The following is a 14,448-nucleotide window of genomic DNA, read 5'->3' as shown; positions in this document are numbered from 1 at the left end:
CATGTTGTGCGTTTAACTATGAGTGTCAAGAAGTGAAGCGAAAACAGCAGCAGCAGTAGCAGCGCATACACCGCCAGCGTGCTTGTGTGTGTGTTGTGCAGGTTGCGGGGCAGCTGTGTGTGTGCATATGCAGTATGAGGAGAGTGCTAGGGGGAGACCACCTACACTTCCACCTGCTATGCCTTTTAGAGGGGCCTCTTCTATCACAAGGCGGGGGTCATTATAGATGCGAGCCTGTAGCCGCCAGGCATTGTTTAGCTATTTCTGTCCTTGCGCTTTACAGCCAAACATCGAGCAAAAGCTCCATTAAAAAACCTGCACTTCAAAACATGTGCAGGAAGCATCGTGGCCCCCGAACACGAAGCTCTCCCTTTTTTCTTTTCTCGTGAAAAACACAAGACCGATCTGCGCTGGAAATAAGATAATTCTTCAAAATTTCACAGCGACAAACATTTCTCAGTCACGGAGGTAGATGTGATTAGAAATACGGAGACCTCTTTGCCCAGGCTGACACGGCGATGAGGAATGACAAAGCAGCAAACTGTTTGACAGGCACTGTGAAGATGACTAAGTCCAAACTTTCAGAGTGAGATATGAAGGGGGAAGATGTTGTTTGTTCTTGACTTCAGGGAAAACTATCTCAGGGCTTCGATTTCTGTCTGTTGTTCTGGTGGTCGTGTGCAGCTGGTTTTCTTAAAGTCCCTGACATTTTTTAAATGACTTGAAAGGTCTGTGTGAGTTGAAAGGTTAAAGAAATGTATTACATATACCTCCCACATTAAAGGAGTAGTTTCACATTTGCTAAAAAGCCAGATGAGAAGATCAAGCCTGCTTGTGTATACTCTAAATATGAAACCACAGCTAACAGCTGGTCTGGTTTGTTTAACTGGAACTGTAGGGCTGGTGGTGGTGGTGCAAAGCAAAGAAATTACACCCAGACCTCTACAACTGAAAATGTCAGTAATTAACAAGTCTTGCTCGTTAAACCTGAATAAAGTATAGATAAAACTGTTATTTCCATATGTAGTAAAATATAATGGGTGGTATCCCTCTGTTCTGGGACCTTCCCACTGCTGCGCAGTCATAAGTAGAAAGCATACAGCAGGGAGAACAGCAGTAAGACCCCAGAGCGGGCATCAGTAACAACAGATATGACTGCAATTAAGTCAGACAGGACAAAGCAAGGAGCTGAGCTGGAGGTGGGTTGCAAAGCAGCTTGCAGGGGCAGCAACACCTATGCACAGGCTAAAGTAGCTTAACTAGAGCCATATAGGAGATTAGCCCAGTGGATGTGCATGATGGTATTTACCTGAGCCAACCAGAGGGTGTGGGCTGGCTACGAAACCAGACTGACTTTGCAGCTCACCTGAACTTATGCTTTGCTTGATAAATGTCACACTGTGATGTTAGCTGATGATAGCTGAGGACTCAATCTTCTCTATCTACAAGTCTTCTCATCTAATCGATCTAATCTAAAAGTTAATCAGTTCATTTAAAAAAAAAAGTGCAACTGGAACATCCTTTAAATCTATCAGCGTCAAAGGAAGCCAGACACCACTCTCTGTCTGAAAACTAGTAAACAAGTGTGCCTCGCAAACAATTAGACAGTAATTTGTGACTGAAGTAGACTTTCAAATAACCCAGTGAGAGTCTATATTTGGTTCAGGGCCTCCTAAACGCACTACTTAAGGTAAACTACATTAAATGTGAGAAAATTAGTGTGCCACTAACAGACCACAAAGTGCTAATTGTACTGCCTGTGGCTGCCTCTGCCTGCCTTCATCACAACCTGCAGACGGCTCTTAATACCAACCCTCCGCTTCTATTTAGCAACGGGATCTTTGTCCAAGTGCGGCAAACAATAATTGTCAGCTGAGGGCGAGATACAAAAACATGCCTGATAGCAGGCTGAGCTAAGGCACAGGGCGCTGTGATTGGTCCAGATATGCTTTATATATCTTGTTTTAAAAAAAGAAAAAAATCAGGTGTATTTTAATTTCTGCTTTGAGCAGATCCTCGTAACGTTGTTTTTGAAATGTGCTGTATGAATACATTGTTGCTTTGTGAGCATGTGTGCTCAGTTCAAGCTGTGTACAAGGTGGTGCACCAGCAAAAGTGCATTTACATATGTGAGTAAGAGTGTGACTGTGAGTGAGAGCGGTGTGCCGCGTGTGTTTGTGTGTGTGTGTGCACGTATGAGTGGATGAAATATGTGGGTGTTTGTGGGGGAGTTGGATGATTTTTGCAGGCACTGATTCACTCCAGGGCATCCATGTCCAGGCTTGTTGAAGACATGCCGGGTCCTGGGCATCGGGAATGGTGCTCAGTTACAGGATCACGCAAAGGCTCCCTGAGGCTTAACAGGAGTTGCAGACGCAGACAAAGTCAGAAAATCTGCGGTCTTTTATGTTGACAGTAAAAACTGCGTGTGAGTGTTTGCCCCAAGAAAGTGCTGTCACTGCAGCTTTTCTCTGAGCTGCTGCTATCCTGAGAAGATCTCGGTGGATTTCTATCAAACAAACACCTGCACAGAAACAAACTAACAGCACTAATAGTTGCATGTTAAAGAGTGGCTGTGCTGTTGTTCAGGTGTGACATATGAAAGTGTTTGTGTGACTACAAACTTACTCACAATATCTGGAAGCTGTACCTCTCTGTTCTCAGTGATGTCATTCCCATCAAGGTTGTGACCTTCATTTATAACCCCTCCACCCTTCCCTGAGGGATTCCCCAGTCTGGCTTTAGCCACGTTATGACGTCCCGCTGTCTAGAACTGCAGAGTTGTTTTTGTTAGGACTGGGAAGGAAACCGGGAAGTAGATCAGACAGTGAAGATGAGCCTCGGCACAGACAAGAAACAACTGCTGACAGGCAACAAAGTGGAAAGGGGAGTTTTGGGAAGCATATGTGATTATTCACACACACACACACACACACACACACACACACACACACACACACACACACACACACACACACACACACAAAGATTTCTGAAGGAGAATTTATTCGTTATCAAAGTGAGAGCGGAAAATGATGGAGTAGCGGCTTTCCAATTCCAAATGATGATTATGAGCTCCAGGGAGGCCGACATGGCAACGCACAAGACGAGTTTTGTTTTATTAAACGCCAAAGCCATGTTTTGACCATGTGGCAGATAAAGAACCAAAGGAAAACACACACTCGGCCGAGCCGCTGCGGCTGGCTTACTGAGCCAAACCATAACTGAGAGGACCCACTCAGAGAAAATCTCAAAGTTGTTTGGCAGACGGCAAACACACTGAGATCAAATGCGTGTAGACTTCGGCAGAGAAGAGGAATTCATGCAGTATATTTTATTTGCCACTTCAAGACTGTGAGGATGAAATGTCCCCCAACCCCCACCCCCCCAACCCACACACACACACACACACACGCAAGATGAACAGATGCACACACACAAGAAGCAGTGAGGAAAGATCTGGAGCCAATTGTTCTCTCATGCCACAACACATTCACCCCCGCATTCCCCTGTGTTACATTAAATGTCCTGGCTTTTAACTTATGACTCTGAACAGGGCGAGATTATTAAGAGCGCACTCAACATTCATTACCGGGGTTGCGCGTTCCTGCACTGTAGCCTAATGAACAGAGAAGGAGGGCAGGGCAGTGTAAACAGAGCAAAAGAGGGACGAGTGGAGCCAGGGGAGAAAGGCGAGGCGAGCGAGTTGACCTCTGGCGCTAACATCGGTGACCCACACTTTTGACCAACAGCTTTTTCTATCACTTCTTGTCTCCGCATTACGTGGCCCACTACCTGCCAGCAACTCTGCACCCCATAGCTCTGGTCGGCTACCTGACTCACAGCTCCAACAGGCGGTTTCAGGTTCACCGAGCATGACGGCCATGCGACCTTGCCGAGGAGGTCTCCGAGTCCTTTCGATTTGCATGGCCAAGGACGACTCTGCGCACAAGACCGTGTGGCTGTATGCCAACAGGCTTTTTGCCTCCCTCCTTTTATCATAAATAAGAACAAGGAGGCTGTTCCCAGTTTGGGCTGACCCACACTGATGTTAAAAAGTCTTGCAGTCTTGTATTTTGGGTAAAAAAGAAAAGAAAAGAAGAAAAACTAGCTTTTCCTGGGAAACAGTAAAACGTGCAGTAGTTCGGTGCCAGTATGGATTTCCTGGTATACATTCGTTGTGAGGAAAGACGGACAGTCTTTTAATATTAGTGACATATAATGTACAACTTTTCTTCAAGTGATAGATATACAGATTTTTCCACTCTGGCTCATTTGGACTTGTCATGCACTCCCTTGGTACACTGCCTCGGGCATGGGTGTAGGCGCGAGGCTTCTTCCCTCCAACTATTTCCTCATGTAAGATCAGCAAGTTCTTTTTTTTTTTTTTAAATTCTGCTTTTGGCAGTAGTTTAAGTTTTTTATGTGTCTATCACCAAGTCTTACATATATCTGGTGTTAAACCTGGTGTAATTGATGATTCCAGAGCAACTTGTGTTAGAAGCGAGTTATAAATCCTATTTATAAAGTAGAAATAAAATACTAAAGAGTTCGGCCATGGGAAATAAAATATTCCATCAATAATTTAGTTAGTCTTTGTGAAATGCATTTTAAACATGGTGAAATTGTGCCACGAAATAGGCACAGAGTTTCTGAAGCGCAAACGAAGCTGGAAATATATTTGGTGAATAGTACAGGAATAGTACAACAGTAATTTATTTAACGACTGAACGAGCTTTGTATTTAGTTTCTCACTGTTGGTTTAATATCCATCCATCTGGACTGGAGCCTATTCCTGCTGTCATAGGGTGAAACATGGAGGTACACTGGGTTGTCTGTCTATCACAGGGCTTCATATTGGTCTGTTATGTGAAATTAAACTAAATAATCTAAAGAAAAATGCTGTATATTTTACGTAAGTTCTCTAAAAATAATGGGATGTTGCAAAACCTCGATCTTTTATTGAAGCTGCCAGGCAGTGTTGGACGCAGTTATGCGTCCTCCGTTAAAAAGTTCATGCCTTCAAATTAGTGGCTCATGAAAAGGTTGAAGATGAACCAATAATAGATCAAAACAGGCCATTTGGGGTTGACAGAGTGAAGAGGAGGAAAACATCATTGGGCCATCATGTGATGTTGATGATGATGCAAATGATGATGATGATGGATCACTCTATTAATAGACCTGGCAGTGAAGTGACCATAGTCACAACAGATTAGAGCATCGCCTTGGATGAGAGGCCCCATTATGTCCAGAGGAAGGAGTCAGCTGCTTTGTCAAGAGGGCACCTCACAAACAAACCTCATTTGACTGAGCCCGTCTTTCTCTTTCCCCTTGCCCTCCCGCTCTCTCAGCGCTAACCCCGACTCTTTTTCTGCTGAGTGGGTGTTTTTGCAAAGTTTTGAAGGTCAGAGAAAGACTCTAAAGTGTGGAGCGAGCTTGGGGCTTTGACCTCTGATTGCCACCACCCCCCTCCTCCCCTGCTGCCCTGTCTTCTGTGAGTCACATAGACGGAGCCATCTCGCCCAACCAAAAGGACGACACGTTGCGGAGAAGCAGACGACAAGTAGGCTGGCAGCCCGGCTCTGACAAAAGAAGAGTTGTGCAGAGGTGGCGAGGGACAATGGGACAGTTTGAGAGGAGGAGGTGAGGAGAGCTCAGTCGTCACAATAAGTAGGCTTATTGTGAAAGCCTGCTCTGTTGAAGGACAGAGTTTATAGGGTGAAGAAATTATGGGGATTATCCAAGGTAAGATTTGATGACGCTATGTGTCTGTGCACTAATAATGCAAAAATATATCTAGAAATCTGCATAGATACACATCTACTGAATCAAATATTTCAAATGCACAAAAATGACTTTCAGTCAAAATCACAAATCTGAAGATTTTCACTGCGAACACCTTAGTCTTTGTTATAGCCTCCCTTCTTGCAGATGTTCACATTGTGGTTAAAAAAACACCACACACTCATACTCCACCCCGAGTGATATACGTGCTTGTTCACACACACACACACATACTTAAGACACATACACTTTTCTTATTCTTACCGTAAACAGCTTCCTCCCACCCTCAGGCTTTGCCTTTCCCAAACTCACCCAGGAGCCCGAGCAGGTAACACTCAGTTGGTTTTGGCAGTCATCCATGTGATCCTGACTGTTTAAACCGAGTCTGTTGCCAAGCAGCTCGTCCTGCCCTGGAACGCTTTGAAAGTTTGCCCAAAAATATGCATAAAAAAAATATGAACACTAAATCGTAGAGCTGGTTTGGGGGTATTAGTAGAACTCCTGTACAAAAAAAAGCAGAACTTGAAGGAATTTCTATACTAGAGTACACAGAAGAACTCACAATCTAAACAGACTAAACAGAGATGTGACTAATCAAGATGTGACTAAGATGTCGGACACGTTTTTTAAAAAAGATTTTTATTGTTTTTGCAAAAGATGCAGCCTGATCCCTTCAACTAATCACCACGTCATCGTTTAGAGCTAAATCGACCCAAATTTCACAGCTCTTCTGTTTAGAATTGAGGGCGGTGATTAATAGAGATTGTTCTGAGCAGAAACAAAATCACATATTAGACATCTGTCGCAACGTTCACACGTTTGTCTCTCCCACTGCTTAGCAAACATTAGTGCTTTTGACTAACATTTGGCAGGATGGCACGGTGCCACCTCACGAGTGTTCCCGTAAACACTCACCGCTCTGGACCCTGTGCTGTTGTTCTGTGCCAAAATGTCACTGGAAGTGTGGTCAACCTCAAACCTCAGTGCTGAATAAAACCTAAACCCAAGCAAGAGCAGAGCATCAGAAACAGGCAGCTGCACAGAGGACAGAATTTATAAGGGAGGTGGCAAAGTGCAGGCAAGACACTGCCAGGAATTGTTGTTTTCCTCTGTTTAGCCATATTCCCATGGATACTCACAAAAAGGCATAGAGTTAAAATAGTTGTTCTGAATACCAGCAAATTACCTGAGATGAGGTAATTACAATCAGGCATGGAGAACCTAAAAGTAGTGATTTCAGTTAACTTTCCCAGTCATGTCAAGAATATAGCAAACGGCTGTCAATGGTAAACGTTCTCCTTTCTGTGACAAGTTTAAAAGCTCTCTCCGCTTTAGGCCTAAACAACACGGACGATGAGTTTTTAAAAGGCAAGTACATAGTATTACAGGGTGGTGGCTGTCACTATTCATACCCATAGGGGAAACCTGTTGAAAGCTTGATCCAGCCCCTTCCCCCTGCTCTGGCACAGGTCGGAAATACACTGAGAGGTATTCTGTGGATGAGAAAGTCACAGATTAAATAATCAAAGGTGTGGCTGTGCTTGTTTTGAAATATACAAATATGACTGTACTCTTGTGTAATTCTTGTGCTGGGTTTTGTTTTTGTTATACAGCACAGCCTCAACCACCAAGGTGTAAACTTATACTTTTCCAGGCATGCTCGTGGGAAAGTTCAGCTAATTAACTCTGTTTTAACTAACAGATGGAAAACTGAGAGCGGGGGTTAGTTTGCTGTCCCCTCACAGCAAGCTAAGGTCCTGGGTTTGAATCCACCATCTGGCTGGGGCCCTGGGAGTTTGGATGTTCTGGGTTGTCTCCAGGTACTTCCACTCACAGTCCAAAAAAAAAAAGCATGGGGTTAGGTTAACTGGTGATTCAAAATAGGCCGTAGCTGTGAAAGTGAGTGTGAATGGTTGTCTATGTCTTTGTTTTGGCCCTGTGACAGATTTGCGACCTCTCCAGGTGTGACCTACCTCTCTCCCTTTAACAGCTGGAGTAGGCTCCAGCCTCCCTGTGACCCTTAAGCGGATAAGCAGAAGCAAATGAATGGAGGGAAAAGTGATAAGAGTAAGCGTAAGCAAATGGTTGATAATTGCAATAATAAAGGTTTGTGTTAATGTGACGCATAAACTGTTCTATATAGATACAAATCTATACATTTATTAAATAACAATAAATAGAAACAGCTATCTTACTACGATGGATAAATGGGTGAAACATCCACCTTTTCCAGATTTAAGAAGTAGTCACAGATCACTGATTTTAGACTGCCTGTTAAAGTCTCAGCTTAAAGCTGAGTGTGTCCACACAGGAAGTGACTAGCAGCTAACTGGAAACCTGAGACCACAGAAAGTCAATGACATTCGGTCACTTCAAGTGAAAAAAATGGTTGAAAAAAACCCTTGTGACGCACAGTGGGCGCGTCCCAAGATAAACATTTCTCAAATTCAACATGAGCTGCTAAAGCTAGCTCACTTGGTTACCAAACTGCAGATATGAACAATTAAAATGCTATTATTTTTCTTACCAAAAACTTACCTTACAGAAGGCAATATTATTTATCAGACAATTCCATTAAAACTTCTTTAAAATGACATGAACAGCGAACACAAGAAAGCTGTTAGCTAAAGCTGCCAATGCTAGTACACTCATTAATATGAGCTGTCATAACTTTCATAATGCAAACGGATGCGTTATGAAAAAACTTAACAGTACAGATGTTATTTATGTGGAAAGTCTCCATAAAGACCAGTGCCCTTTGTTATACCAGGATGGTTTTTAATGTTGTAAGCTGGGTATTTTAACATGGAGGTTTATGGAGATTGGGTCACTTTTAGAAAGCGCCTCAAGTGGCCATTAAAGGAACTGCATTTCTGCACTGTCATTCTTTCTGAGCCCTGGAGGTTGCTGCCTGGTAGATGTAAAAATGCAAAAAAAAATTTTTATATATATACATAAGTGTGTTGTGGTTGTATGTCTCTTTCAACAAGTCAAGTTTCAGTTTAAATTCAGGTCTGTCCAAGCACATATAAACAGTAACATATTCAAAGGAATTTGACACTTTTGGCACCAAACTTCACATCCACGTCTGAATATCTGACCAAATCTGAAATGCAGTTGCAGTCTCCCTTTCTGTTCCTGAATCACGAAACTGAAAGATTAGAGGTTATGATCTCACACTGAGGCTGACCTCTGACCTTTTAGAAATTAAATGTCAGAATAGCATCCCATCAGACATTTGTGTACCATTTAATATTTCACCTTAGAATTCTTGAGTTTTGGCCAAGAATGTGTTTTTGCGAGATCGCCAAATTCAAATCAGGTGAACCTTGAGTCCAAACGGATGTTTGTGCCAAGAAAATACTTCCTCGAAGCACTTCAGGAGACAAGTTCGCGAGAATGGGTGGAACAGGTCTACAGATTTAGCAAGCATAACGCCTCCAGTCATGGTTGCTGTCCCTGCAAAGGCATAAAAATCACTGTAACAATACCTGCCTTTATTAATTGTTAAGTAATATCTATTTTATAATCCTTTTAATGGGAACACATCTGGAGCATGGTGGGTGGTGTGAATATTTGATAGGGTTATAGGCGGTTTGTCACACTGATCATCTGCACATGTTGATGAAGATTCGTGAGCCAGTTTTTGTTATATGCTTCTGTTATTGTAATATACATTCTGCCACGGCCTTGTCTTCAGTACACAAGATCAGAGATTCATCCCTCAGGAGCAGCCAGAGGATTTTGCAAAGCATCCTACCTGACTTGATTTGTGTGTAGAGGGATGTGGGATACAGTAGTGAAGGCAGTGGTGCTTGATTGTGTGGGCGTTGGAAGAAGTACAAACAGGAGACAAAGGTTTCCTTCTCTGCTACTGAGACAGGTGCTCTATTGAGGAATCATATTTCTTTTCTCTCAACGCCAGATCCTACCGAGCAAATCACAGCAACTCTACTTGTAAATCTAAACAAAAAATAGAAAAAAAGGGTGTTTTTTTAAATGGCCTTCTGACATCAAAAGGGTAAAACACTATTTGTGAATCCCCCCTCTTTGGCTGTGTTGGACAGAATTTCCTCAGTTTCCTCTATTTCATGATCAAAGCTGTTTACTTCAGGCGACATGGCCAACATCAGCATCCTATCAGATTACTACAGGAGGAAGTGTTTGCTCTGTGGCTGATCACAGTTTTCTGCTCTGCTGATGTGTGTCACTGCTGTGTGCTTTCAGTCGTCACTTAGAAGTGGAGCAGTCAAATCATTTGAATATATCATGTCAATACCTGTGAGCACCCCCCAAAAATATATGAATATTAACACAAGTTAGGATGTGTATTTTAATTTTTTAAAGATGCTTCATATTAAATAATTAATGTTATTTTTCTAGAAGAACTGAACTTATCGTCTGAGGCAGAAAGTCCCTAACTTGCCTAGCCACATGGATTTAGACAGGAGCAGGAATGCTGCTGGAATGAGGCCTGGAGTGGGCCTGGCTTCCCGGTTGTCCAGAAGAGGAACTTATACGTCAGTGTGCCCATATAAGGAGTCTCGACTTCCTCCATGGGACCGATTGCAGTAAACAGCTGATGTTTGTTGTATATTTCATACCCAATGGATCCAACAACAGATTGCGCGTGAACTAATGGGCATCCCATGAAGCTATAATGACATAAAATGAACCCAAACTGGCGCATTTAACGCAGTTTTAAGACACATTAAAGAACCTACAAATGAATTAGAAAAGCAGCGACTTGCTCTAACGGAATAATCTCACCTCCTCGCTTACCCAACAACCACTGATTCAGCCCATAAACGCGCAAAGTCGTGCATAAATGCATCGGACTTTTCTATTTCTGACATCGGTCTCCGCTGCGAGCCCTCCTCGGAGCGCTCTCTTGCCTACAGGCTTGTTTACAGTCGCCTCTTCCCGGCATTAGCGTCACTTGACGACGCACTAGATGGGCGCGGAGACACAGACTCTGTCCAATGACAACGAAGCACCGTATATAAAACGGCGCACATGAACCCGCCTGAACACACCTCAACAAGCACCAAGACAAACACAGCGGCAAATAGGAATTGCGAGAAAGAAGTTTTGTTTCACAGGATTTGAAGGAAAAAACCACAGCAAACAGGCTCCGGGAAAGACTTTTGAAATCCGCTGATACGGAACTCTTGCTGGACTTTCACTAGTTTGTTTCCTTTGCTCTCCATCCTCGAGTGATTTTCATTTTTTTTAAAATTTGGAAACACTGTTTAAGAGAGACTACAAGTACCCGATTTGATGCATGCTCTCTGCTGACACTGACTTTTGTTGATTACCCAGAGACTGTGTTTCTGTAAGCGGCCGGTAAGCTCACTTTTTTCCTACGACTTTATGTCTACAAAGATGGAACAGCCTTTTTATCATGACGACTCTTTTCTGTCGGCTTACGGCCACTCAGACGCGCCAATGCACGACTGCAAACTGCTAAAGCAGAATATGAATTTGAACTTGACAGAGCCCTATCGCAACCTGAAATCCCAGCTGAGAGCCGAGACAGACCTGTACCACGGGGGCCAGCAAGACGTGGGGTCCCTGAAGCTCGCATCCCCAGAGCTCGAGAAGCTCATCATCCAAAACAGTAACGGTGTGATCACCACTCCCACCCCGGGCCAGTACTTCTACAACCGGGGCATCACCGATGAGCAGGAGGGCTTCGCTGAGGGTTTTGTGAAAGCACTGGACGAGCTCCACAAGATGAACCAGATGCCCCCCCCTAACGTGTCCATCGGAGCCGGTGGAGTTACGACGTGTTCGCCGGCGGCCTCTAGCGTCTTCGGCTCCGCCTTGCAGCCCGAGCCCCCCATCTACACAACACTGAACGCCTACTGCCCGAACACAAACCTATCTTCATCATCCAGCTACCCCACAGCCACCATCAGCTACCTGCCGCCGCACCAGCAGAGCCACCACCAGCAGAGCTCGACGCACGGCGCGCATGCTTTCCAGCATACCCTCCCCGTCTCCGGACTCCATCCGCAGCGGCTGGTCTCTCTGAAAGAGGAGCCTCAGACCGTGCCCGACCTCCTCAGCAGCGACGGCTCGCCTCCGATGTCCCCGATTGACCTGGAGACCCAGGAGAGGATCAAGGCGGAGCGCAAGAGGCTGAGGAACCGACTAGCCGCTACCAAATGCCGGAGGCGCAAGCTCGAGCGCATCGCCCGGCTGGAGGAGAAGGTGAAAGTTTTGAAGAACGACAACGCGGGGCTCTCCAACACGGCGTCGGTGCTCCGGGATCAGGTGGCTCAGCTCAAACAGAAGGTCCTGACACACGTGAGCAGCGGCTGCCAGCTGATGCTCACGAGCAAGCTGGAGGCGTTCTAAAAACACCAGAGACTACTAAGAAGGAAAAAAATGACTGAAAAGTGATAACACTGGAGTCATGTTCTGCATGCGCAGCACTGGAATTACCGGCTCGTGTGTAGTCAGCATCACAGGGCCGAGGGCTAGGTGTGGACGATACTGAAGGCTGTTTTAGGGTGAAAAGACTGATTGTAATGGTACTTCCGGATGCTGGACACCCCTCACAGGACCATTCAACCCTAGAATCCAGGGCAGCATCCAAACTGAGCAGACACTGAGCAACACAGTGGGCGCACATGCCCATAAGTCGGGTTTACTAATGGTAGAAAATGGGAACGATTATTTGTTTTACTTTGTACCATCTTCCTTTTTCATTTTGTTTAGTTTTTTGTTTGTTGGCTGCATTTATTCATTGTGTAAATTATTTCATGTGTCCGGTTGATCCAGACAAACTGATGATGTCCAATGTTTACAGTGTCTCTTTTTAAAAAAAAAATAATTTGTGTTGTATATTTAAGTAAAGTGTCTCAAAAATGAAAAATGAAATGGTGGAGTTGAGCGTTTTTGTTTTCACACATCTACACACAATTTAGAATAACAACAACAGCAGCAGCAGCGGGAAAGAGTGGGAAGAGCAAACGAGGTTTTCTTTCCTACCATACTGTAACCATAACAGTTACTATAGCTCCCAGTGAGGAACTCTTACACAAGCACATTCTGGTTGCGGTGTTTTTACGCACAGAGCGTAGCTTGCGTATGTAGGCCTTTCCTAATTACGCAGGGGCTGTCCATATATGGGCATACTGGTGACTACTTCGTCACAGGGGAGGATTTCTGGGAACCCCCGCCCAGGTAACGCAAACAGGTTCCTTCTCACTCCCTCTATATACCGTATCGATAAGATTTGCGAACTTCATGAGGGTGGCGGAATTTCCTTTTGGTTATTGTGCAATTGTAAAATAAAGTGTTTAAACGGGAAGAGAGCAAAGTGCGATCCTCTTATCTCTTATCAGCTAGACAAGCTAAACAAGAGCTTGGCGTGATAACAGGAAGCAGTAATAAAACGGCTGTGATCGTGGTGCTTTTTAATATTGTTATTTTTTTAATATAATAAATGAAGATTCTTAAACTCGTACGCTAGCCAACTATCGGTGGCGCTCCAGCCTCAAAGTTGTTGCAGCATTTTTTAGGTGTCAGTGTAATTGAAAGATCGCACACGACGGAAAGTGACAGTGACTTAGTACCTTCAGGAATGCCGGGGGCGTCTCAAGATGCCACGCCGGTTGGCAGAGCAGTAGGCGAGAGTGGGCGTCCGGAGCGCGCAGGAGCATCTGTGTGGATGGATGGAGCTGTGCGCGCTGCCAAGGACAACATTCTGGTGGGACGCATCAGCGGCCAAATATGCGCGGCAGCAGGATCTCAGAAGATGGAGAGAGAGCGAGAGGGGGGAAAAGTCCCGTGTTAAGAGGGTGTGAATGAATCATTAAACACACACATATATATGTGTGTGTGTGTGTGTGTGTGTGTGTGTGTGTGTGTGCTATAAGGTGGTGGGTTGAATGGTGCGTAGCGAACTATCTTCAGCTTCCACGGAAACCAGGTCTTGAAAAACTTTCCTGACCATGTGACTACTGGCCGAGAGAGCAGCTGTGTACGAAGTGGTCTCAGGAAAACCGAAGGGGGATTTCTGCCCTGTGAACACACTCGGTGACGTACAAATAATCAACACAGTTGGGCGTAAATACGCGATTTCTCTCTCTCAGTACTCACGAAAGCCACTTCAAAAGAGCCTAGGAGGTAAGGTTGCGGTTTTGTGCGCGCACTATCACCTCAAGCTGTTTTGGAGAGGTAGCCCGTATTCTCTTTTAACTTGACACGTATTCGAATACTTAATTTCCATCAATAACAACTCCACTTGTTTTTTGCCGTTTGGACGTGGAAACAGAACCGGGCTCGCCCACACAAGTTCTCCTTTTTCTGTGACTTTTTGTTGTTGTAATTATTATTATCAAGAAACCTATATTCAAGGGGATGTACACTGAGATCAGTACATGTTTCCTATATTTCAGCAGTTTTGTGTACAGTTACATATGTACAGTTATATATAAATTGTGAGCAGTGAAACAGACCATGTAACATCACACCGCTTTTTTCATGACTTATATACAGCTCCAACTCTCAGAATGAGTACTTTTAAATATCACTCCAGCGCTTAAGTCTGCATTTACGCAGTAGGTAGGCCTACATATTACAATGCAGGCACACACAGTCCAAAAAAAGAAGAAAGACAAAAAAAATAAATAAATCCAATTTCAAGCC

General features: G+C 44.3%; 1 protein-coding gene across 1 annotated transcript; it reads left to right on the top strand.

The window, feature by feature from the left end:
- Window positions 1-10,808: 10,808 nt before the first annotated feature.
- junbb (JunB proto-oncogene, AP-1 transcription factor subunit b) lies at window positions 10,809-12,675 on the top strand. Its single transcript, XM_084926742.1, has one exon. The coding sequence runs from the start codon at window positions 11,161-11,163 to the stop codon at window positions 12,148-12,150; it is 990 nt and encodes a 329-aa protein (XP_084782868.1). The 5' UTR covers window positions 10,809-11,160; the 3' UTR covers window positions 12,151-12,675.
- The last annotated feature ends 1,773 nt before the right edge of the window (window positions 12,676-14,448 follow it).

Source organism: Perissodus microlepis, chromosome 4 (genome assembly GCF_051167445.1).
Source record: "Perissodus microlepis isolate ML-2025 ecotype Zambia chromosome 4, ASM5116744v1, whole genome shotgun sequence".
Classification (NCBI taxonomy): domain Eukaryota; kingdom Metazoa; phylum Chordata; class Actinopteri; order Cichliformes; family Cichlidae; genus Perissodus; species Perissodus microlepis.
This window is presented reverse-complemented; position numbering and strand designations above follow the sequence as displayed.